This window comes from Rhinopithecus roxellana, chromosome 5, assembly GCF_007565055.1.
Source record: "Rhinopithecus roxellana isolate Shanxi Qingling chromosome 5, ASM756505v1, whole genome shotgun sequence".
NCBI lineage: Eukaryota > Metazoa > Chordata > Mammalia > Primates > Cercopithecidae > Rhinopithecus > Rhinopithecus roxellana.
The window spans coordinates 79,446,707-79,472,922 of record NC_044553.1 but is presented as its reverse complement, the minus strand read 5'-3'; the positions used below and the strand labels follow the sequence as shown (position 1 = coordinate 79,472,922).

The following is a 26,216-nucleotide window of genomic DNA, read 5'->3' as shown; positions in this document are numbered from 1 at the left end:
GCCTTGGCCTCCCAGTGTTGGGATTCCAGGTGTGAGGCTCCACGCTTGGCCTGTTTTTGCTATTTAAGACTTTAATCGCCGGGCGCGGTGGCTCAAGCCTGTAATCCCAGCACTTTGGGAGGCCGAGGCGGGCGGATCACGAGGTCAGGAGATCGAGACCATCCTGGCTAACACGGTGAAACCCCGTCTCTACTAAAAATACAAAAAAACTAGCCGGGCGAGGTGGCGAGCGCCTGTAGTCCCAGCTACTCGGGAGGCTGAGGCAGGAGAATGGCGTGAACCCGGGAGGTGGAGCTTGCAGTGAGCTGAGATCCAGCCACTGCACTCCAGCTTGGGCGACAGAGCGAGACTCTGTCTCAAAAAAAAAAAAAAAAAAAAAAAAAAAAAAAAAAAAAAAAAAAGACTAATCTATCTGAAGTTGATTTCTGAACATAGTATGAGATGTAGGAATCTGACATTTTTTTCTATATGGGTAGCTGTTTTGTTTTCCACCTTTACATATTAAAAAGTCCCGCCTTTCCCCAACTTAGACTTTCTATTTGTCAATTTTAACAAAGTCACAATATCCTGGGGAATAAATATGACACAGGTAATTTAATTAACCATGTAACCATCACTCTGATTATTCAGTTTGTTTTCAGGCCTAAATAATCCTGATATGCTCATTTTATCTTTTCCTTTTAATTCTTTTTTGAAACTCAATTCTTTTTTTTTTTTTTTTTTAGTCTCACATGGTCACCCAAGCTGGAGTGCAGTGGCACGATATCTGCTCAAGGGTTCAACCAATTCTCCTGCCTCAGCTTCCTGAGTAGCTGGGATTACAGGTGTGCACCATCACGCCTGGCTAACTTTTTTGTATTTTTAGCAGAGATGATCTTTCACCATGTTGGTCAGGCTGGTCTTGAACTCCTGGCCTCAAGTGATCCGCCCATCTCAGCCTTTCAAAGTGCTGGGATTACAGGCATAAGTCACTGTACCCAGCCTCCTTTTAAATTATTTTAAGAAGCTGTTTCTAAGACTGGGATTATTTGGCTAAAGATTATGAATATTCTTTTTTTTTTTTTTTTTAAGACAGGGTTTTATCAACTGGGCTGGAATGCAATCATATGATCATAGTTCACTGAACCCCCATATCCTGGGCTCAAGTGATCCTCCTGCCTCAGCCTCCTGGGTAGCTGGGACGATAGGCACATACCACCACATGCAGCTAAATTTTGTACAGTCGGGGTCTTGCTATGTGGCCTAGACTGGTCCTGAACCCCTTGCCTTAGGCAATTCTCCCACCTCAAACTCCCAAAGGGCTGAGATTATAGATTTAAGTCACTGGAGTCAGCTTAAGGTATTATTTTTAATTATCTAAAATAAATATGCAGTAAATACTCTTTTTATAAATCTTTGTTTTCCTGATTGTTTCCTTAGCATATAATTTCAGAAATACAACTGATCAAAGGGTGTGTGCATTTTTAAGGATTTATAATGCCAGATGCCTTCCAAAAGGTGTTAACAACTTACTGAACTGACAGTATATGAGGGTGCTATAGAGTCATTTATTTATTTGAAAAACAAACAAATTTTTATTGTCTAGAAATATATATTTTAAAAATTCCCCAGAAAAGATGCTATTCTCTCATTTTCCCATCCTCTTCCTTTTCCACACCTCTGAGACAAAGGACATTATTATAGTTTAGTAAAACTTCATCCAGATGTCCAGACAATACCCCAACTATGTATTCTTCTGTATTTGCAAGCTACATGTTCATATAGATACATCTATAGATCTGGTTCATCTACAGATACCAGTTAGCCTTTGTAATCCATTCCCCACTTAAGTTTCACCATCACTGGCTTTTCTGTTAATCCCTTGAGGAAAGGTTTGGGATTGAGGGGTAAATCCTTTATAACCACAGGAGAATGCTGCAGGCTATTCTCCGCTGACCAAGCTGCCACCCATCCCTCGTGACTGCAGCAGGTACCTCCAGACAGTCATGTAAATGGACTAGGCCCAGGTCTGTAGTTCTCTGCTCTGAAAAAACAGATGTAATAGCTTCTATTTTCTATTTATCATTTTGTGGAAATAACAGGTGTTTCCCTAAAATGGTTTTTGATTTGGTGGTTGAAAGGACCTTGGACATTTAGGCCCTGAAATAAATTGTTGCATCTTTGAAGGAAAAGATGAAAGTAGTTTATCACGCTTCAGTGAAGAGGCCTTTGGAGAAGTTTGTTCTAGATGCTGTATATTCACCGTAGAGGAGTGCTGGGGATTCCCCAAATCAGTAGAACTAAAGGATAACTGAAGAGAACAGAGTGACCTGTCAGATTGAGAATCAGTCTTTTGAGGCTGGGCATGGTGGCTCACACCTGTAATCCCAGCACTTTCAGAGGCCAAGGTGGGCGGATCACTTGAGGTCGGGAGTTCGAGACCAACCTGGCCAACATGGTGAAACCCCATCACTACTAAAAATTAGCCGAGTGTGGTGGTAGACACCTGTAATGCCAACTACTTAGGATGCTGAAGCAGGAGAATCACTTGAACCCAGGAGGTGGAGGTTGTAGTGAGCCGAGATCACGCCATTGCACTCCAGCCTGGGGGACAGAGAGACACCCCGTCTCAGGACAAACAAACAACAAAAAAGAATCAGTCTTTTGAAAGTGGCAAAAAGGGCTGGGCACGGTGGCTCACGTCTGTAATCCTAGCACTTTGGGAGGTCAAGGCTGGTGGATCACTTGAGGTAAGGAGATCGAGTCTAGCCTGGCCAATATAGCAAAATCCCGTCTCCACTAAAAATACAAAAATTAGCTGGGTGTGGTGACAGGTACCTGTAATCCCAACTACTTGGGAGGCTGAGGCAAGAGAATCGCTTGAACTGGGAGGAGGAGGTTGCAGTGAGCCGCGATAGCACCACTGCACTCCATTATGGGAAAAGGAGCGAAACTCTGTCTCCAAAAAAATAAATAAATAAATAAAAGAAAAAAAAGTGGCAAAAAGAGCAGGCTAGAAGATACTAGCTACAATTCCTCTTTTTTTTTCTTTTGGATTTCTTGGGAACGATTTCTTCCTAGTTAGACCGCCAGTGTTGCATGGTAACCCCATCCATGAAAAGGGCTGGAATATTGAAAAACTGCATGAAACTAAGTTCTGTGGGTCAGACACAGTGGTTCACGCCTGTAATCCCAGCACTTTGGGAGGCCAAGGTGGCTGGATTGCTTGAGCTCAGGACCTTGAGACCAGCCTAGGCACCATGGTGAAACTCCATCTCTACAAAAGATACAAAAATTAGTTGGGTGTGGTGGTGCGTGCCTGTAATTCTAGCTACTCAGGAGGTTGAGGCATGAGAACTGCTTGAACCCAGGAGGTAGAGGTTGCAGTGAGCCAAGATCGTGCCACTGCACTAAGCTTTGGCAACAGAGCAAGACTTGGGTCTCAAAAAAAAAAAAAAAGAACTCTGTTAGTCAAAGAACTTCATAAAAAGTGAAAAAACAATCTATAAATTAAGAGACAGTTTACTGTGTGCACACATTATATGTGTGTGTGTATATATGTATCTTTATGGATTAGAATCAATAATATATTAAAAACTATTAATTTCTAAATGGAGAAATCATAAGTAGACATTTCACAGAAGAAGAAAAAATATACAGCTAACAAATATATGAAGAGATAATTTCACTAATAAAAGAAATGCAAGCTATACCACAAGATACCATTTCATATCCATTTGATTGAGAAAAAAATTAAGAAGTCTGACATTAGTAAGTGCTGAAAAGGATGTAGACCAACGGAAATCATTACACATGGCAAGGGGGTACGACCACTTTGAAACACAGTTTGACATTGTCTTATAAAGTTAAATCTTCACAGACTGTAGGACCCAACAATCCACTCCTAGGTGTATACCCTAGAGCATGCATTCTCAATGGGGGAGATATCACCTAACCAAAGGGGTAAAATTAGTAGGAGAACAGGGTGAGGAGAGCCAGAAAAAAAAAAAAGAAATTGGGCCTGGGTGCGATGGCTCACGCCTGTAATCCCAGCACTTTGGGAAGCCGAGGCGGGCAGATCACGAGGTCAGGAAATTGAGACCATCCTGACTAACACGGTGAAACCCTGTCTCTACTAAAAATACAAAAAAATTAGCCGGGCGTGGAGGTATGCACCTGTAGTCCCAGCTACTCGAGAGGCTAAGGCAGGAAAATGGCATGAACCTGGGAGGCGGGGCTTGCAGTGAGCCGAGATCATGCCACTGCACTCCAGCCTGGGTGACAGTGCGAGACTCCATCTCAGGGAAAAAAAAAAAAAAAGAAATCTTACTCTTTTTATGTATACAGAGTACATAAAGAGGCCAGGCACAGAGGCCAATACCTATAATCCCAGCACTTTGGGAGGCCAAGGAGGTGGTACTGCTTGAGCCCAGGAATTCAAGACCACCCTGGACAACACAGTGAGACTCTGCCTCTATTAAAAAATAAGGAGAATCACTCAAACCTAGGAAACGAGGTTGCAGTGAGCGGAGATCACGCCACTGCACTCCAGTCTGGCAACAGAGTGAGACTTCGTCTCCAAAAAAAAAAAAAAAATGCACAGGAACATTCTGAGTCATAAAAGTGGAATGGGCTGGGTGCCATGACTCACTCCTGTAATCCCAGCACTTTGGGAGGCTGAGGCACACTTATGTGTATAAGGTGTATATGAAACATACATAAATTTAGGCTGGGCGTGGTGGCTCACGCCTATAATCCCAGCACTTTGGGAGGCCGAGGCGGCGGTGAGGAGTTTGAGACCAGCCTGGCCAATGTGGAGAAACCCCATTTCTACCAAAAGTACAAAAATTGGCTAGGCGTGGTGGCGGGCGCTTGTAATCCCAGCTACTCAGGAGGCTGAGGCAGGAGAATCACTTGAACCAGGAGGTGGAGGTTGGCAGTGAGCCGACATCGCACTACCACACTCCAGCCTGGGCGACAAGAGCAAAAAAATAAATAAATAAAATATAAATAAATTTTAAAGAGTCCATAGAGATATGCAGTATATCTATGGTATTTAAATTTCATTAGAAGAGGAATTATTAGGGGAAAAAAATACTGAAAAAGGTTCCTTAGTGAGGCAACAATGAAAAAAGGTTGAGAAACACTCCCCTAGAGACCCTCTTACACATATGCACCAGAAAACATGTTTAAGAATGTTCATAACAGCACCATTCATAACACAGGTTGGGTATTCCTTATCCAAAATACTTCAGACTAGAAGTGTTTCAGGTTTTGAATTTTTTTCAGATTTTAGAATATCTGCATATACATAATGAGATATCTTAGGGAGGGGACCCAAGTCTAAGCAGGAAATTTATGTATGTTTCTTTTTTTTTTTTTTTTTTTTTTTTGAGACGGAGTCTCGCTCTGTCACCCAGGCTGGAGCACAGTGGCACGATGTTGGCTCACTGCAACCTCCACCTCCTCAGTTCACACCATTCTCCTGCCTCAGCCTCCCGAGTAGCTGGGACTACAGGCACGCCCACCACCACACCCAGCTAATTTTTTTTTTTTTTTTTTTTGTATTTTTAGTAGAGATGGGGTTTCACCGTGTTAGCCAGGATGGTTTCGATCTCCTGACCTCGTGATCCACCCGCCTTGGCCTCCCAAAGTGCTGGGATTATAGGTGTGAGCCACCGCGCTCAGCCTAAATTTATGTATGTTTCATATACACCTTATACACGTAAGTATGCCTCAGCCTCCCAAAGTGCTGGGATTACAGGAGTGAGTCAGGGCACCCGGCCCATTCCACTTTTATGACTCAGAATGTTCCTATGCATTTTTTTTTTTTGGAGACGATGTCTTACTCTGTTGCCAGACTCACTCTGTCGCGAGATCGCAATGGCACGATCTCCGCTCACTGCAACCTCCGCTTCCCAGGTTTGAGCGATTCTCCTGCCTCAATCTCCCAAGTAGCTGAGACTACAGGCACACACCACCATGCCCAGCTAATTTGTGTGTTTTTAGTACAGACAGAGTTTCACCATTTTGGTCAAGATGGCCTTGATCTCTTGACCTCATGATCCACCCACCTTGGCCTCCCAAAGTGCTGGGATTACAGGCGTGAGCTACCATGCCCAGCCATTCCTGTGCATTTTTTACCTTAATTTCTCCCACTTCATTTTTAAGGTCATTTCTTGTTCTGTGGAAGCAGACAGTAGTCATCATTTACAGATGGCCTTTACATTGAACATAATTTCTGAAGTTTGCATCTTTCCTAAATCTTTTCCCAAAGAATTAAAAAAAAAGAAAAAAAATCCCAAGCATTGAAGGAAAGTTGAGAGGGCCCTCCATAGCCTTACCTTCAGCAGGTTTAGGACTTTCTTGCCAAGATCTAGCTCAAAGTTGGCATAATTGGAACCACACATGTCATAGATAAACACCAATCCATTCCTCTGAGTTTCAAAGCTGTAAATCAACCATTGAACAAAAACATTTGTTAAGTAAGAAGATGGATGAGGCAGGTTGAAAGCCTAATGCCAAAACAAAACCTGAGAGTATGAAACATCTAGGATCAAAACAACTGCCTGACTGCACATTGGTCTTACAAAAAGATCTCTTATCTTTGGTATCTGCTATGTTTATTAAGGCAGATTTATCCATATTTACCAAATGCCAAACTCGTATTGAGAATGCTCTACAGCAACTAAGTTATCAAAATCTGAACTGTTTTCTCCCACCCCTCTGAATCTACCTACCCAAATCCTGTAACATATTCCGTACTCAATCCCAAAGTTTCCTCTTCCATGAAAGTCTCCCTGGTAACTGTAATCAAATATACTACCGATCATTTTTTCCTTTAAAGCCCCATAAATCTTTCTGTGGATTTTTCTTGTGGCCTTAATATACTGTGTGTAGCCAACTGATTCTCTCCTAAAGGACAAGAACTTGTTGTTCAACTCATTACACCCAACAGTCCCTAGCAAAGCCCTTAAAAATAAATGGTCACTGAATTGTAATTCAGTAGACTGGAAGCCCATCTCTAAGAAAATATTTCAGACCTGTGGAAAACTGTGTAGAACAAGAATGCCTCTAAGCTCATTGATAGTAAATTTGTCTCTTATGACCCAATGGAGGAAGACAACAAACCCATAAATGGCCTTTGGAAAGCATTCCTAAAAAGTAGATTAAGGCGGCATGGTGGCTCATGCCTGTAGCCTCAGTACTTTGGAAGGCTAAGGAGGGCGGATAGCTTGAGCCCAAGAATTTAAGACCAGGCTGGGCAACATGACAATACCTCATCATGTAGTGACCTGTGCCTATAGTCCTAGCTACCCAGGAGGCTGAGGTGGGAGGGTCGCTTGAGCGCAGGAGGTCGAGGCTGCAGTGAGATCATGCCACTGCACTCCAGCCTGGGAGACAGAGTGAGATCTTATCTTAAGAAAAAGTAAGGCCAGACGCAGTGGCTCATGCCTCTAATCCTAGCACTTTGGGAAGCCAAGGCAGCCGGATCGCTTGAACCCAGGAGTTCAAGACCAGCCTGGGCAACATGGCAAGACCCTGACTCTATTAAAAAAAAAAAAAAAAAAAAAAAAAAAAAAAAAAAAAGGGAAAGGAAGGAAAAAAAAAGTAGATTAACAGGTATTAATAGTAAGCCATGGCCGGGTATGGTGGCTCACACCTGTAATCCCAGCACTTTGGGAGGCTGAAGCGGGTGGATCACCTGAGGTCAGGAGTTCGAGACCAGCCTGACCAATATGGTGAAGCCCCATTTCCACAAAAAATACAAAATTAGCCGGGTATGGTGGCACATGCCTGTAATCCCAACTACTTGGGAGGCTGAGGCAGGAGAATTGCCTGAGCCCAAGAGGCAAAGGTTGCAGTGAGTCGAGACTGTACCACTGCACTCCAGCCTGGGCAACAGAGTGAGACTCCATCTCAGGGGAAAAAAAAGTAAGCCTATTCCCAGACCAAAATTAGGAACATTTGAAGATACAGAAAGTATTTCTCAGTCCAATTTCCCAAATTTATAAAGATTTCTCAAAGATGTACTCTTCCACCAAGACAGATCCGTACATACATGTGATTTGCGACCCAAATGGTCATTAGGAATAAATTATTTGATTGGACTACTCACAGATGACAGCAACAGTTTTCACATCTATTTAGAATTGAGAAAATGTTTGGCACAAAATACATTCCTGAAACCAGGAGTCTCAAAGTTACTGTTTTTTGTTTTGAGACAGAGTTTCACTCTTGTCACCCAGGCTGGAGCGCAATGGCAGGATCTCAGCTCACTGCAACCTCCGAAGACCGTGTTCAAGCAATTCTTCTGCCTCAGCCTCCCGAGTAGCTGGGACTACAGGCATGCACCACCACACTTGGCTAATGTATTTTTAGTAGAGACAGGGTTTCGCCATGTTGGCCAGGCTGGTCTTGGAACTCCTGACCTTAGGTGATCCACCCACATCAGCCTCCCCAAGTGTTGGGATTACAGGCATAAGCCACCATGGCCAGTCTCAAAGTTATTTTGTATCTTACTATTTTTGCACCAGCACCTCCTGGGAACCTCCATATCTTTATCCCTTTAACAAATTCCAAGGCAGAAGCACCCGCCCATGAGCTAACGTTTCAAAAATGTCTAATTCTGAGGTACATGAAAGTTTCTCCAGCAGACTTGGTTTCAACCGGCACCTAATGTGTTACATTAGTGTTAAATCTTTACTCCTTTTTCTTATTTATTTACTTATTTTTTAATTTTTAGTAGAGATGGGGTTTCATTATGTTGCCCAGGCTGGTCCCAAGCTCCTGACCTCAAGTGATCCACCCACCTCGGCCTCCCAAAGTGCTGGGATCACAGGTATGAGTCACTGCGCCCTACCCTTGACTCCTTTTTCACAACCCAAGAGAGACTATGATCCACGAAGATCCAAGATGCTGTTAAAATGTGTGGCACAGGACAGGTACAGTGACTCACACGTGTAATCTCAGCACTTTGGGAGACTGAGATGTGAAGACTACTTGAGGTCAGGAGTTTGAGACCAGCCTGGTCTCATGTCTACAAAACATGTAAACTCCATGTCTACAAAACAATTTTTAAATTGAACAGGTTTAGTAGTACGTGCCTGTGGTCCCAGCTCCTTGGGAAACAGAGGCAGGAGGATCATTTGAGCCCAGGAGTTGAGGCTACTGTGAGTTATGATGATACAACTGCACTTCAGCCCGAGCAAGAGACCCTGTCTCTTAAATAAAAAGAAAGAAACAAAGAAAATGTGTGGCACAATTATTGAATAGGCTATCCAGATCTAGATACTTTCTGTTTCTCCATGAGCTCCTAAAGGGTCAAATTCAACTTATGGGCTCTCCGCTCATGACTCCAGCTTGTGGCAGGGGACTAAAACAAAAACAAGTCAGTGAGGGGGCAAAGAGAATTTAAGAAAAAGAAGCTTGGATGCATAATGAATGATCCAGGTTCTATATTCCCAGATCAAAGTGCTCATCCTGTGAAGGCACATAAAACATGAATGCAGTAAGATTTTTACACTTTAGGGTATAGAATAGATAGACAGATAGATGTGTGTGTGTTTATATATGTGTGTATATATTACATATATATACATACACTTTTTTTTTTTTTTGAGACAGAGTTTCGCTCTTGTTGCCCAGGCTGAAGTGTAATAGCGCAATCTCTGCTCACTGCAACCTCTGCCCAAGTTCAAGCGATTCTCCTGTCTCAGCCTCCTGAGTAGCTGGGATTACAGGCACCCATCACCACGTCCGGCTAATTTTTTGTATTTTTAGTAGACATGGGATTTCACCATATTGGCCAGGCTGGTCTCGAACTCCTGACCTCAGGAGATCCACCCCCTTGGCCTCCCAAAGTGCTGGGACTACAGGCGTGAGCCACCAGAATATATATACATTTTAAGACAGCATTTTGCTCTGTCACCTATGGTGTAGTGCACTGGCACAATCATGGCTTACTGCAGCCTCAACTTCCCAGGGCTCAGGTGATCCTCCCAGTTCAGCCTTCTGTAAGTGTCTGGGGCTACAGGCAAACTTCACCATGCCCAGCTGGCTAATTTTTAAACTTTTTGTAGAGACGAGGTCTTGGTATGTTGCCCAGGCTAGTCTCAAACTTCTGGACTCAAGCGATCCTCTCACCTGGCCTCCCAAAGCATTGGGATTACAAGCATGAGCCACTGCACCCAGTTTAAGATTTACAATGGGCCGGGCGCGATGGCTCACGCCTATAATCTCAGCACTTTGGGAGGCCAAGTCGGGTGGATCACGAGGTCAGGAGATCGAGACCATCCTGAATAACATGGTGAAACCCTGTCTCTACTAAAAATACAAAAAATTAGCTGGGCGTGGTGGCCAGCGCCGTAGTCCCAGCTACTCGGGAGGCTGAGGCAGGAGAATGGCATGAATCTGGGAGGCGAAGCTTGCAGTGAGCCGAGAAAGCGCCACTGCACTCCAGCCTGGGGAACAGAGTGACACTCTCTCAAAAAAAAAAAATTTACAGTGACAGCTGACTGATTCCCTACTGAGTTTGATTCCTGAGCTACATGTTACAGAAAACACCAAGAAGTTTAAAACACAGTCCTTGACATTTGTTTTTAAAAAACTGAGAAGCCAGATGCAGTGGTTTATGCTTGTAATCCCAGCATTCTGGGAGGCCAAGATGGGAGGATCACATAAGGCCAGGAGTTCAAGGCTGCAGTGAGCTACAATCATGCTACTGCACTCCAGCCTGGGTGACAAAGCAAGACCTAGTCTCAAAAAAAAAAAAAAAAGGAAAGAAAGAAACTGAGGATAGGAGATCCATGAGAGGCTACCAATGAAACAAGATGGTTACAGATCACTTGGAAGAAGATGGATGATGGATATGTGGATGTTCATGATACCATTCTCTCTCGACATACAGAGATTCGGATATTTTCCATTATATATGTTAAAAAGAAAGTTCCGTGCCCTCAAGAAATGGGTGGTTTCATCATGTTTCCCAGGGCTGGTCACAAACTCCTGGGCTCAATCTGCCGGTCTCAGCCCCCCAAAGTGCTAGGATTACAGGCCTGAATCAATGCACTTGGCCTCAATATAGCACTTCTAAGCCAGAGGACCAGCCAAAGATGTCAACAGCAGTAAGAAACTGTAAATTGCAAGCACCAGGGAAAAAGAAATAGCAGAACAACAGTATGAGAGGATAGAAATAACTCTGCCCAAGAGTGAAGAAACCAGGATCTTAGAACCAGCTGGACTAACATGTGATGACTGTAAAAAACTTCTTGGGGCTTGAGTTTAATTGTCAATTGAATTGTAACAATACCATTTACCTTAGCAGGGAGAGAGTGATGACCTGAGCTCATGCTTTATGCTTATGCACCTGTTTTTTATTAAGGATGGTTTTTGCTTAACTTGATACTTTTGGACTTCTCCCTAAATGATTTTTGTTGTTGTTGTTTGTTTTGTGTGGGCTTTTTTGTGGGTTTTTTTTTTTTTTTTTTGAGACAGGTCTTGCTCTGTCACCCAGGCTGGAATGCAGTGGCGTGATCATGGCTCACTACAGCCTCACCCTTCTGGGCTCAAGTGATCCTCCCACCTCAGCAACCTCTCCCACTTCCCCCAAGAAGCTGGGACTAAAGGCGCACACTACCATACCCAGCTGATTTTTTGTATTTTTATCAGAGACAGGGTTTCACCATGTTGTCCAGGCTGGTCTCAATTCCTGGCCTCAAGTAGGATCCGCCTGCCTCGGCCTCCCAAAGTGCTAGGATTACAGGCGTGAGCCACTGCGCCTGGCCAAAAGTTAAATTTAAAAAAAAAAAATTTCATAATCTGCATTTCTTTTTTGTATGTTTTATATTGGCTATATTAATGTGGTAATTAATGTTTATTATTTATAAATATAGATTTGTGAATTTTTACTTGTTCTTCACTACTAGAAATGTGCAAAAAGTTTGGAGTTTCGTATTTTTTAAATTTGCCTGCCCAGAGAGACAGGAAGTTCCAGGAAGGAATGACCTTCCCATTATATCCCCCACAGGGCTAATACCTTGTGTAGCATGTAAATACTAATTTGGGGCCAGGCATGGTGGCTCACGCCTGTAATCCCAGCACTTTGTGAGGCTGAGGTCGGTGGATTACCTGAGGTCAGGAGGGTGGATTACCTGAGGTCAGGAGTTCGAGACCAGCCTGGCCAATGTGGTGAAACCTAAAAATACAAAAATTAGCTGGGCATGGTGGCAGGCACCTGTAATCCCAGCTACTTGGGAGGCTGAGGCAGGAGAATTGCATGAACCCGGGAGGCAGAGGTTGCAGGGAGCTGAGATCACACCACTGCTCACTGCTCTCCAGCCTGGGTAACAAGAGCGAAACTCTGTCTCAAAAACAAAACAAAACAAAACAAAAAAACCTCATTTGGGAATACAGCTTATTGTTAAAACACCATTCTGGAAAGAAGGATTGCTCACCTGGCTTCCCATTTATGGATATATCAATCCTGACTTCATTTCAGTTGAGTTTAGACACTCTATGTGGTCAGTCTTAGTACTCAGAAGACTTTATTAACTTGAGGTTTTATAAAGAGAACATAAAAAGATTGAGACTGATTAAATCTATATTCTAGAATTTTATAAGACTCAGTAAAATGGATATGAAATCCCAAATACTATAGAAGACAGTTCTGTTTTTCATGCTTAGACCCTCCTTACTAAGGAATACTAAGGGAAGGTGAAGCTCTAAGTAAGATGTGGTTACAAAACATCTGTCCATTTCTCCTTGGTGTTGGCTCTGAGCCTTTGTGCCTTGCTTCTACTGCCCCACAAACATCTGGTGTGGATATGGTTGATGGCTTCCTCCTTGGAGGCCCTTCTGCTTTTAGAGAGCTCTCTATCTCTGTTAATTCCAATTGCTCTAAGTTCAGACTTCCCCAGGATTTTCTTAAGTTTCTTTAACTTGAGCACTCTCTTTTCTTAATTACACATTGCTTAAAGGAACTTCCTTGCTCCTGTAAGAACCTGGGTTCTGAGTTATTTTGTCTGTGTATCTTCTGCTGGGCTGCCCTGTCTCCCGGAAGACTTCTAGATGGTACTGTAGCACTGGGTGATAGAAAAGTATATGCTGTTTACCAATCCATTTTTTTTTCTTTTTTTTTTTTTTTGAGACGGAATCTTGCTCTGTCACCCAGGCTGGAGTGCAGTGGCGTGATCTCGGCTCACTGCAAGCCCCGCCTCCCAGGTTCACGTCATTCTCCTGCCTCAAGCAATCCGCCCACTTCAGCCTCCCAAAGTGCTGGGATTACAGGTGTGAGCCACTGTACCCAGCCATCCCCTGAATGTTGAGTCTCAAAATCCTCTGAACTAAATGGCATTATTCCTGCTTTGCAAACAAAGAAACTGAGGCCCTAGAGGGTTCTGATGTGAGCAAAAAGAACCAGCACAGGTCATCTCCCCCTCATTCTCTTCCAATAAGTAGTTTTCCATACACTGAAGATTGCCGATAATTGACTTTCTTAGCTTCTGTTTTCCTGACATACAGCCAAGGTGGTAAAGAGAACACCCACCGGCCAGGCGCAGTGGCTCACGCCTATAATCCCAGCACTTTGGGAGGCCGAGGCAGACAGATCACGAGGTCAGGAGATCGAGACTACGGTGAAACCCCATCTCTACTAAAAATAAAAAAAATTAGCCAGGCGCGGTGGCAGGTGCCTGTAGTCCCAGCTACTCGGGAGACTGAGGCAGGAGAATGGCGTGAACCTGGGAGGCGGAGCTTGCAGTGAGCTGAGATCGCACCACTGCACTCCAGCCTGGGTGACAGAGCAAGACTCCATCTCAAAGTAAAAATAAAAATAAAAATAAAATAAAATAAAAAAAAAACACCCACCATCTTGATAATGCCTGCAAACATGCCGCATCCTGAAGGACATGGACTGTTTTCTATTCATAGCATTGCCCAGGGCACATCCTAGGAGAATGGTGAAGGCACTGCTGAATTTAATCAAGTAAAAAACTGTCACTTTCCTACCTGCATGTAGAATACCTAAAAAATAGTCTCAGTGCTTACCTATCCACAGCTCTGTCTAGCAAGTAAAACAGAGCCTGAAGTACCACATGTTGGACTGACTTGTGGGGATGATGCAACCTGGCAGTAAAGAGGGCAATGGAGGCTCCTGTTGGGTCCCGAACATTCTAAAGCAAGTAAAGCAAGAAATATTTTTTAAAATCAAATAGAAAATCACAGAAATTACTAAGACATACACGGGATAAGGGTTTGATACATGTACAAAACAGATGCTAAGAATAATTCCCTGACTTCACCAATTGCTCCCCAAAGGGAAGAATGTTAATATCACCTCTTGCCTGATTCTCTCAGGACTCCCTGGACCATATTTCTGTGACAAGAAAAAAAAAAAAAAATTCTCTTTGCTCTTCAACTGCAGACAGATCAAAGGATGGCTCTGTACTGGCTTCCTAGCTAACTTCCCTGGCAGAATGGCAAAAGAAACAAGTAGCAGCAGAGAACCAGGGAACAGGATCATGATTTCCACCCTCTGCCTTAAAAGTGCCATTGTATGTTTACTTGAAAGGCTGAGGTCTCAACTAAGTGGAGAGCTTGTGTTAAGTATGGAAGCATGGGTGTCTGACACATTGCATACCTATCCCAAAGACCATGATTAACCTTAATGGACCAACTGAAGAAACTTTTCTAAGTCTACTGAACAACTGATTTTCCATAATTTAATTTTTCAATTATCATTCATAACTCTAATTACTAGAAACTATTAGTAATCCAGTTGTTACTAAAATAATTTTATACCAAACTGCATGGCTGTTTCACATCTGCTCCTAACTGTGGAGACTCTAGATTCAGGATAAGGTATATAGGAACAAAGTCCAAACAGGACACCAGTTAAAAAAGGAAGTAATAAGGCCCTACGAGATAGGGCCCCTAAACACTCACTAAGATGGTGAATTTTCCACTGAGGATCTCAGAACGAAGAGGTTCTTCATGAGGTTTCAGCTTCACAATCCCTTCCTTCCTTCGAGTTTCCTAAAAAGGAAGCATACCAAAATGTATTAATATGAAAATACTGTATATCCAGGACAGTGCCATGTAACCACCAAATCTCAGAGATAAGGTGGTTATCAGTGAATGAATGAATTATAAATTTCATAACTAAATAAATTTCATAACTAATTCTACTTCATTTAGTTGAACTAGAATTCAACTAAATGGGCCGGGTGCGGTGGTTCACGCCTGTAATCCCACCACTTTGGGAGGCTGAGGCGGGCAGGTCACCTGAGGTCAGGAGTTCCAGACCAGCCTGGCCAACATGGTGAAACCTTGTCTCAGCTAAAAATACAAAAATTAGGCTGGCATGGTGGTGTGTGCCCATAATCCCAGCTACTCAGGAGGCTGAGGCAGGAGAATTGCTTGGACCCAGAAGGTGGAGGTTGCAGTGAGCCAAGATAGCACCACTGCCACTCCAGTCTGGGCAACAGAATGAGACTCTGTCTCAAAAAAAAAAAAAAACAAAAAACAAAAAGAATTCAGCTAAATGAATAATGAAGTCAACTAAATGAATTATGAATTTCTTTGTAACCTGCCTCCAAGCCAGCCAAGCATTTTCAGAATTCCTGTCCAAATCTACTTTATCAGCCCCTCAGGCAGGGTATTTTTCTCTGACTCAGTAAGAATCCTAATCCTAACCCTGAAGAGTAACCAGTATGTTACATTCAGGTGCAGGATCAAGGTTCTTTTTTTTTTTTTTTTTTTTTTGAGACGGAGTCTTGCTCTGCCGCCCAGGCTGGAGTGCAGTGGCCGGATCTCAGCTCACTGCAAGCTCCGCCTCCCGGGTTCACGCCATTCTCCTGCCTCAGCCTCCCAAGTAGCTGGGACTACAGGCGCCTGCCACGTCGCCCGGCTAGTTTTTTGTATTTTTAGTAGAGACGGGGTTTCACCATGTTAGCCAGGATGGTCTCGATCTCCTGACCTCGTGATCCGCCCGTCTCGGCCTCCCAAAGTGCTGGGATTACAGGCTTGAGCCACCACGCCCGGCCAGGATCAAGGTTCTTTTTTTTTTTTTTTTTTTTTTTTTTTTTTTTTTTTTGAGGCGGAGTCTGCGGCCCGGGCTGGAGTGCAGTGGCCGGATCTCAGCTCACTGCAAGCTCCGCCTCCCGGGTTCACACCATTCTCCTGCCTCAGCCTCCGGAGTAGCTGGGACTACAAGCGCGCGCCAGGTCGCCCGGCTAGTTTTTTTCTATTTTTAGTAGAGACGGGGTTTCACCATGTTAGCCAGGATGGTCTCGATCTCCTGACCTCGTGATCCGCCCATCTCGGCCTCCCAAAGTGCTGGGATTACAGGCTTGAGCCACCGCGCCCGGCCAGGATCAAGGTTCTTAAACATGCAGCAGCACTGACATGGTACCAGGACACTAAAATATGGACCTCAAAAATGTCTGGACGCATACATCCTCGCACATTTTCTAGGTTTAGGCCTCTCCTATGTTTAAATAGGAGTCTTCTCTCCACCTGATATTCTCTCCAACAGCAGCTACGACGACTTCATTTTCCTCACTCTGACGACCAGATTCTTTTTTTTTTTTTCAATCAAGACCGAGTCTCACACTGTCACCGAGGCTGGAGTGCAGTGGCATGGTCTTGGCTCACCGCAACCTCTGCATCCAAGATATTCTCTTGCCTCAGCCTCCTGAGTAGCTGGGATTACAGGCACATGCCACCATGCTTGGCTAATTTTTGTAGAGACAGGGTTTTGCCATGTTGCCCAGGCTGGTCTCGAACTCTGGGGCTGAAGTGATCCACCCGCCTTGGCCTCCCAAAGTGCTGGGATTATAGGCGTGAGCCACCGCACCCAGCCTCTTCAGTCCTCCTCTTAAATGACAAGGTTGACCACTTACATTTCCTTTCTCCAGAGACATTCTCTACCTTTACATATCGATAACAAAAAAAATATTATCTTGGTTTGTCCTATTTCATCAACTGCTTATTTTTAAACCTCTTAGGCTGGGAACGGTGACTCATGCCTGTAATCCCAGTACTTTGGGAGGCTGAAGTGGGCAGATCACTTGAGCTCCCTCCCTCCCTCCCTCCCTTCCTTCACAGAGTCTCACTCTGTTGCCCAGGCTGGAATGCAATAGTGTGATCTCGGCTCATTGCAACCTCCACTTCTTTGGTTCAAGTGATTCTCCTTCCTCAGCCTCCTGAGTAGCTGGGAATGCAGATGCCACTACACCCAGATAATTTTTGTAGTTTTAGTAGAGATACGGTTTTGCCATTTTGGTCAGGTTGGTCTCAAACTCCTGACCTCAAGTGATCCACCTGCCTTGGCCTCCCAAAGTGCTGGGATTAAAGGCATGAGCCACTGCACCCAGCCCTAGTCTCTCTTTCTAAATAGTAATCTCTGCACCTGGAACACAGTAAGTATAAAATAAGTATTTGTTGAGTAAATGAATAAATATTGAATGAGCTGGTCCACAACATAGATGTAACCGAACTTCAGTTAACCTAATCTAGTGCTTGTTATCCCTTTTTTTTTTTTAGGGAGATTTTGTATTTCTTTAGAAGGATTCTGACCCCAAAGTAACATGCTGTATAGTGTTTTATCAAAGACACTACAAACTGAGAAAGCAAACAGAAGCACAAAACCAAAGTGTGTGCCCCCTCAAAAAACAAAAATCAAAACAAAGTAAAATCCAGATGCCGCTACATTTGCATAAAGATGCTTTAAGATAATGGACCTAGCTAATATGCAGTTGCTCTTCTTTTCCAGGGTTAAAACTTCCCTTCCTAAAAAAAGAAAAAAACAAAACAAAACAAATAAAAAACAACTTCCCTTCCTGAACTGCCCACTAAGCTCAGCATTCATCTGAATGGCAAGTTTCTAAAAGCCCTAGATATCCTGAAAACCAACAGATTTTCATGTGGCCAGAGTCCAGTGAAAAGAGCTAGGATTAAAATTCTAGGAAGGGTGAACCCCTGTCCTGCCACCAGGATGCTGTCAGGCTACTTCCTCCATCTCAATCATTAGATGTGGCATCCTGGTGTACAATCAAAACTTAGGTACAAAAGTAGTGACTTCCAGCAGCTGCCTTGCTCAGCTTCAGCTCTCACAAAGGCTCCTGGATATGGATCCATTTTTTATGGGAGTGGGGAGGAACACTTAGAGAACCGATGTGTGTGTCGAGCATGATAGGGACAACAGCAACACTAAGCCCAAATGCCACAGGTCTAGTCCACCCCTGAGCAACATACTCTGTAGGAGTGGAACAATTCTATGGCACGGAGCACATCAAACTTCCTTGCCATGAGGAACTTGACAGCCACATTCCAAGACAGCGGGGAAACATTGTACTGAACTGTCCACTTGTTAATCTCTTCAAGAAACTGCTTGGTAGCCTGTTTGACAAAGAAAGAAAGAATAATTAGTAAGAAGAGAATATATTTATGGAGTCAAAAAACAAACAAGTAAAAACTATGATCCCTTCCCCAAGCAAGTCTGAACCAGTTTGCTACAGGGAACAGGGAAAGACAAACAAAAAGGTAGAAACAGGTCTGAAACCGAAAGTTAAAATTTGTATAATTCAGTGAGGCCAGAAGCCAGATCTAGGTTCAGAGAACAGGACTTAGCACAGGTATGCATGAAAAAATGAGGGGGGGAAAGAGATATCCTGAATGAAATGCAAATTACTGGTCCCAAAGCAAAAAAAAAAAAAAAAAAAAAAAAAAAAACTGGGAGGCCACATTTTGGGAGGTGGAAGCAGGAGGATCACTTGAGGTCAGGAGTTCATGACCAGCCTGACCAACATGGTGAAACTCCATCTCTACTAAAAACACAAAACTAGCCAGACGTGGTGGTGCACACCTGTAATCCCAGCTACTTGGGAGGCTGAGGTAGGAGAACTGCTTAAACCCAAGAGGCAGAGAGGTTGCAGTGAGCTGAGATCACGCCATTGTACTCCAGCCTGGGCAACAAGAGCAAAACTGTCTCCAAAAAAAAAAAAGAAAGAAAGAAAGAAAAGTGGCCAGGCCTTCCAAAGGATTATTGCCTAATACAAAGTGTAGTATAGCAGTCTCAGCTGCTGCTTTGGTCCCACAAGCCAACTGGACACAGCAAAAGAATCAGAAAATGGTTTTGGCTTTGGAATTTGAGACCAATAAAACTATTAAGAAGAATTTAACAAATCAAAAGAGCAGTTATTCTTTGTGCTGACTGACCCCACTGCACCTTTTCATGCTTTACATGGCAACCCCAAAACTGGATACTAGTATCCACAGTCAGTAATAGCCCCTCTGGATAGTCGTTTTGGAAAGGGGAGGAAAATTTTCATTTTTACTGTCTGAGCCAGGCTGGCAAGATGCCTGCTTCCAGAACTGTTTCTATCTCTCAACTAATTCATGTTCATTTATGTACTCTCATCCTATTTCTCCTTACATTATAACCAATTTCCTTTTTAGACAAACTACTTTTCTCTTTCTTCATTTTAGAATGATGTAAATTGGGATTTTTATTTTTTTCTTTTTTTGAGACAGGGTCTCACTCTATGACCCAGGCTAGAATGTAGTGGCACAATCTTGGCTCACTGCAGCTTCAACCTCCTGGGCTCAAACAATCCTCCTGCCTCAGCCTCTCGAGTAGCTGGGACTATAGCCATTCCATGTGTCACTATACCCAGTAATTCCTTTGCTATTTTTAGTAGAGACAAGGTCTCACTACATAGCCCAGGATTGGTCTCAAACTCTGGGGCTCAAGAGATCCTCTCACTATCCCTCTCAAAGTGCTGGGATTACAGATATGAGCTGCTGCCCTCAGCATTTTTTTTTTTTTTTTTTTTTTTTTGAGACAATGTCTCACTCTGTCACCCAGCAGACTGGAGTGCAGTGGCACAATCACTGCTCACTGCAGCCTCAAACTCCTGGGCTCAAGGGATCCTCCCGTCTCCGCCTTCTGAGTAGCTGTGACTACAGGTGCACACCACCACACCTGGGTAATTTTTTTGACTTTTTTGTAGAGACGAGGACTCCCTTTGTTGGCCAGGGTGGTCTTGAACTCCAGTGCTCAAGTGATCATTCCATCTTGCATTCCCAAAGTGCTGGGATTGCAGCTGTGAGCTAAATTGGGATTTTTTTTTTTTTTTCCTTTTTTTTAAGACAGTCTTGCTCTGTCGCCCAGGCTGGAGTGCAATGGCGTGATCTTGGCTCACTGCAACATCTGCCTCCTGTGTTCAAGTGATTCTTCTGCCTCAGTCTCCCTAGTAGCTGGGACTACAGGTGCACACCACCACGCCCAGCTAATTTTTGTATTTTCAGTAGAGACAAGGTTTCACCATATTGGCCAGGCTGGTCTCCAACTCCTGACCTCATGATCCGTCCACCTCGGCCTCCCAAAGTGCTGGGATTACAGGTGTGAGCTACCGTGCCCAGTCAGGAATAATTTTTTTGTAGGCATTCTACACTACTAAAAGCTTCATGCATAGCTATTCTGTCCCTTCCATCCAGAAACTTTTCTCAGCTGTTTATCTACAATATGATGAATCTGATGAGAATTCTGAATTTTAACCATACTTCTATTCCCAATCAACCCACAGTTATGACTTATCTATTCATATTTAATAAGCACCTGTTATTTGTGGGGTTTTTTTTTTGTTGTTGTTGTTGTTGTTTTGAGATAGAGTCTCACTCTGTCTCCTAGGCTGTAGTGCAGTTGCCCAATCTCAGCTCACTACAACCTCTGCCTCCCGGGTTCCAGCAATTCTCCTGCCTCAGCCTTCCGAGTACCATGCCCGGCTAATTTTTTGTATTTTTAGTAAATACGGGGTTTCACCATATTAGCCAGGCTGTTCTCGAACTCCTGACCTTGTGATCCGCCCTCCATGGCCTCCCAAAGTGCCGGGATTACAGGCGTGAGCCACCATGCCTGGCCATAAGCACCTGTTATTTGTTAAGCTAATACTTGCACTGAGAGGTATAAGGAATACAAAAATGAGGTTTGCTTCAAAAGGTATAAAACTAGCTTACCATGTGACCATGGACAAGGTAATTCTGTCTTTGCTAATTTTTCAATTGAAAAATAAAGGGAGGGCTGGGTGTGGTGGCTCACAACTATAATCCCAGCACTTTGGGAAGCCAAGGTGGGTGTATCATTTGAGGTCAGGAATTCGAGACCAGCCTGGCCAACATGGTGAAACCCTGTCTCTACTCAAAATACAAAAATCAGCCAGGTATGGTGGCGCACGTCTGTAATCCCAGCTACTCGGGAGGATGAGGCAGGAAAATTGCTTGAACCCAGGATGTGGAGGTTACAGTAGCCAAGATCGTGCCATTGCACTCCAGCCTGGGCGACAGAGTGAGACTCTGTTTCAGAAAAAAAAAAATGGCTGGGTGCGGTGGCGCACGCCTGTAATCCCAGCACTTTGGGAGGCCGAGGAGGGCGGATCACGAGGTCAGGAGTTTGAGATCAGCCTGGCCAATATGGTGAAACCCCGTCTCTACTAAAAATACGAAACTTAGCTGGGCATGGTGGTGTGCGCCTGTACTACCAGCTACTCAGGAGGCTGAGGCAGAAGAATCGCTTGAACCCAGGAGGCAGGGTTGTAGTGAGCCAAGATCATGCCATTGCACTCCGGCCTGGGCGACAGAGCGAGACTCCACCTCAAAAAAAAAGAAAAAGAAAAAGGGAGGGCTGGGTGCGGTGGCTCATGCCTGTAATCCTAGCACTTTGGGAGGCCAAGGCAGGAAAATCACTTGAGGCCAATTCTAGCCTGGCCAACATAGTGAGACTCTGTCTCTAGGGAAAAAAAAAAAATATATATATATATATATATATATATATATATATATATATATACAGAAAAGAAAAATAAAGAGAAAAAGCATAATAGCAATGATCTACTTCGTAGTCTTGGCAACAAGTCCTACCTTGCAAATACAATCCAAATTGCTACACACTGGTTAAACAACTGGCAAACTAAAATCCCAGGAGAGTCAGCAATACCTCATAACAGAGCATCTGATTCATCCTCCAATTTCTAGGAAAGGACAAAAGTACTTGGGGAAAGTCTAAACAGCCTGAGGTTGCACCTGAGCTTTACAGCCTTACAATTAAGGCAACATAGCTTACACCATTGGAGAAGGAAAGCACCAGTAAAACCAATCAGGCAAAGTGCATGAAAAGAGCCAAGAAATAAAGGCTATGAAGAAAAGTTTTCAGAAGATCATTTTGGCCTGGAACCAACTGAAGCCATGCCAGAGAAATGAGTCCCAAAGACAACAGGACAAACTTAGAATACTCTTTCAGAAAATAGTTTGAGTTGCCTCTGTGGAGTGAGTGGCCAGCATCAGAATGAGGAAAGATGGAAGGAAAAAGAAGTGAGCACAGAAAGATCCCAGAAATAAAACTCTAGCCAGTCAGTAAATTCCCCAGGAGACATGGTACCTGTTTGTTTGTTTTTTGAGACAGAGTCTCGCTCTATTGCCCAGGCTGGAGTGCAGTGGCGCAATCTTGGCTCACTGCAAGCTCTGCCTCACCGGTTCATGCCATTCTCCTGCCTCACAAACTCCTGAACTCGTGATCCGCCCACCTCAGCCTCCCAAAGTGCTGGGATTACAGGTGTGAACCACCGCGCCCGGCTGAGACATGGTAACTGATTTTTAATTAACCTATTATATTTTAAATCCAGTTCTCTAGTGGGCCTCTCTGATGTTGCTTATAGAATAAAACACCAGAATAATAGAACATATTTTTCCTGCTACTTAGCTGGGTATACAATTTCTAATGAGAAATAATCAACGGATAAATCAATGTATAAGTAGAATCAGAAAATCTAAATGACCAAGAGGTGATATGAACTCATGACATATCCATCTGTTAAGATAACTTCATTTTTCGGCGGGGCACAGTGGCTCACGCCTATAATCCCAGCACTTTGGGAGGCCAAGGCGAGCGGATCACGAGGTCAGGAGTTAGAGACCAGCCTGGCCAACATAGTGAAACCCTGTCTCTACTAAAAATACAAAAAATTAACAGAGTGTGGTGGCAGGTGCCTGTAATCCCAGCTACTTGGGAGGCTGAGGCAGGAGAATAGCTTGAACCTAGGAGGCAGACGTTGCAGTGATCCAAGATCATGCCACTGCACTCCAGCCCAGGAGACAGTACGAGACTGTCTCAAAAAAAAAAAAAAGATCTTTTCATTTGTCATAAATAAACCATATCCTAATAAGAGAAAGGCACACAGGTTTCACACACTTCCTTCAAAGTACATCTTGCCTTCCTTTTTATTAAGCTCAGTTCCTCCAAGTTTCTTAGTGTTCTGTAGCTCCCAAGAGCTGTTGCCTTGAGCTGACCTCTGTCCCCCTGCTGGTCAGGATGTTATTCTTGGCTTTAAGCACAGGAACAATTCCTCCTGGTTTGGTCTGACCAGGCTTTGCATGTAGAGAGTCCAGTGTACTGTAAACAGTGATGTGATATTTACAGATACAAATACACACGCATAGCACCTGCTCTGTTCAGCCTCAGATTACCCTCCTGCATACCCATCCCTCTGGTAGAAGACATGAACCTCTAAAAGGAGTCAGAAAGAATGGTCTCATCTTCAACAACCTTCCTTTAGACAGTTAATCAGATTTCTCCCTCTGTTTACACATGGGTTTAACATAACCACTGAGTACAAACTAATTTGTAGCCCTATTGGTTACCAGAAAAACAAGTCCCAGCAACTTTAATGAGCAACACACTCTTCAGAAGGGATAACTGAAATTCTCGAAATTAAAATTCAGTGTATTTCCTAGTGAAAGAAATGAGTCAAAAGATGAGTCACAGCTTAGAAAATATTTTAAGTCCAGGACAGTGGTTTGAATCTATCGAAACACAAGTTGTTAACACCTGGCAGCTAAGGAAGAGCTGGAGTTCAAACAGCTCTGGTCTTCCTTTGGGATAAGATCTGAATCGATAATATGGAGAAACTAACATTACCACTTACAACTCTCCTTAACCAGTTTTTCAGGTAAGGGTAAGATTTGTTTTGTTTTGCTTGAGACAGGGTGTTGCTCTATCACCAAGGATGGAGTGGAGCGATCATGGCTCACTGCAGCCTCAGCCTCCTGGGCTCAATTGATCCTCCTGCCTCAGTCTCATGAGTAGCTGAGACTACACGCACGCGTCATCATGCCTGACTAATTTTTGCATTTTTTAGTAGAGACAGGGTTTCGCCATGTAGCCCAGGCCGATCTCAAATTCTTGGGCTCAAGCAATCCGCCTTCCTCAGCCTCCCAAAGTGCTAGAATTACAGGCATGAGCCACCATGCCTGCCTGGCCTCAAGGGTAAGATTTGTTCCCGCATAGTCAAAAACCATACTATAATTACCTACTCCCACAATCATGTTTAAATAAATAAAAACAAGTTTCTTGAATATGGCCATGAAGATAAAGATACTAGAGAAACTGCTATAAAACAGCTGAGAAAGCTGTCAATTAAGCAGGGTACACACTGGACACAATTCACTAGTGTTCAAATAATGGTATCAGAGAGAATAAAACCAACAACATAGTCTCCATGTTACATCAAATTCTCAAGAGCAGCTATAATTTTGAGATGAGCTTTGGGTAAGGAACTAGTCACTCAAGAGGTCAAGAATAATGTGCTGGTACTCTCAGTTCCACAGGTAGTACCTTAAATTCTAAATCCAAGACAACCTAGGAGAGTGAAGAGCCAGACCGATAAGAAACTTGCTCCTGAAATAAAATAAAATAAAAAAAAAACTTTTGTCTCCTGAAATGTCAGTCAGCTAACCACAAAGGAGAAAGTTTAGTGTGGTTTTGGGGATTATAAAGAACCAATCCATCTTCTTATTCACTACTGTGTGTTATTTGGGCAAGTCATTTAACCTCTCTGAGCCTCAATTTCCTCACTTTGAATGAGAAACGGATAGAAGAGCACCCACTGCCATACCTAGCACTTGGTAGGTTCTGAATGGATGAATGTTCATTCTCTTTTTTCTTTACTCTGGTCATTTCACACTAAAACTTCTTTCAACAGAGATAGAGTTTCTTAGAATCATATGACCTCCGTTGCTTCCCTTTAGCCTCTATCAATGCAATCTCTCTAATCCATTTTATAAAAAACCATACATTTAAACTAGAAATATGTGTTCAGGCCAGGAGTGGTGGCTCACATCTGTAATCACAGCACTTTGGAAGGCCAAGGTGGGAGGACTGCTTGAGCCCAAGAGTTAGAGACCAGCCTGGGCAACATGGTGAGACCCATCTCTACAAAAAAATTTAAAAATTAGCCATGCATGGTGGCACATGCCTGTGGTCCCAGCTACTTGGGGGGCTGAGGTGGGAGGATTGCTTGAGCCTAGGAGGCCAAGGCTGTAGAGCACCAAGATCATACCACTACACTCCAGCCTGGGTGACTGAGACTCTATCTCAAAAAAAAAAAAAAAAAAAGGCCAGGTGCAGTGGTTCACACCTATAATCCCCAGCACCTTGGGAGGCCAAGGTAGGTGGATCACCTGAGGTCAGAAGTTTGAGACCAGCCTAGCCAACAGGGTGAAACCTCATCTCTACTAAAAATACAAAAATTAACCAGGCATGCTGGCTTGCGCCTGTAATCCCAGCTACTCAGGAGGCTGATGCAGGAGAATTGCTTGAACCCAGGAGGCGGAGGTTGCAGTAAGCCAAGATCACGCCATTGTACTCCAGCCTGGGTGACAAGAAAGAAAGAAAAACAAAAGAAATAAGCATTCAACTGAAAACACTTTTTTAAAGGACCAATTCTTCCTCATTCAGGGCTCTGTGGCTATAAAGAAAAAGCTGAGGCCAGAAGTATTTAGACTTCAGTTCCCATCTTTTTGTCCCTACTTTCAGACTACTCTGGCAGCTCCAGAGATTAACACTGCCATCCTAGGCACAAGCTCCTTTTAACAGCACAAACTAACTATGGAAAGGTCTCAATACAATAAAGAAACAGGTGTTGATACAGGTGTTGTGCAGAACAAATACCATGAAAAAATGCAGTCAGTCATCCTGCAATGAAGACCGAAATAAGGAAAGTGATTCAATGTAAGACACAATGTCTGGCTTTCTTTTTTTTTGTTTTTGAGACGGAATCTTGCTCTGTCGCCCAAGCTGGAGAGCAGTGGCGCAATCTCGGTTCACTACAAGCTCCACCTCTCGGGTTCACACCATTCTCCTGCCTCAGCTTCCCAAGTAGCTGGGACTTCAGGCGCCTGCCACC

At 43.7% G+C, this 26,216-nt stretch overlaps 1 protein-coding gene and 1 pseudogene across 1 annotated transcript in view; both read right to left on the bottom strand.

The window, feature by feature from the left end:
• Positions 1 to 26,216, bottom strand: part of PTPN9 (protein tyrosine phosphatase non-receptor type 9) — a 111,929-nt gene that overhangs the window by 40,962 nt on the left and 44,751 nt on the right. The window contains exons 2-5 of the mRNA XM_010381893.2: positions 18,235 to 18,378; positions 14,923 to 15,012; positions 14,026 to 14,150; positions 6,324 to 6,429 (exon numbers count right to left, since the gene is read on the bottom strand). Coding sequence (XP_010380195.1) covers positions 6,324 to 6,429; positions 14,026 to 14,150; positions 14,923 to 15,012; positions 18,235 to 18,378 — 465 coding nt within the window. The remainder of the gene's footprint in view (positions 1 to 6,323; positions 6,430 to 14,025; positions 14,151 to 14,922; positions 15,013 to 18,234; positions 18,379 to 26,216) is intronic.
• Positions 1,620 to 6,233, bottom strand: LOC104677004 (annotated as a pseudogene).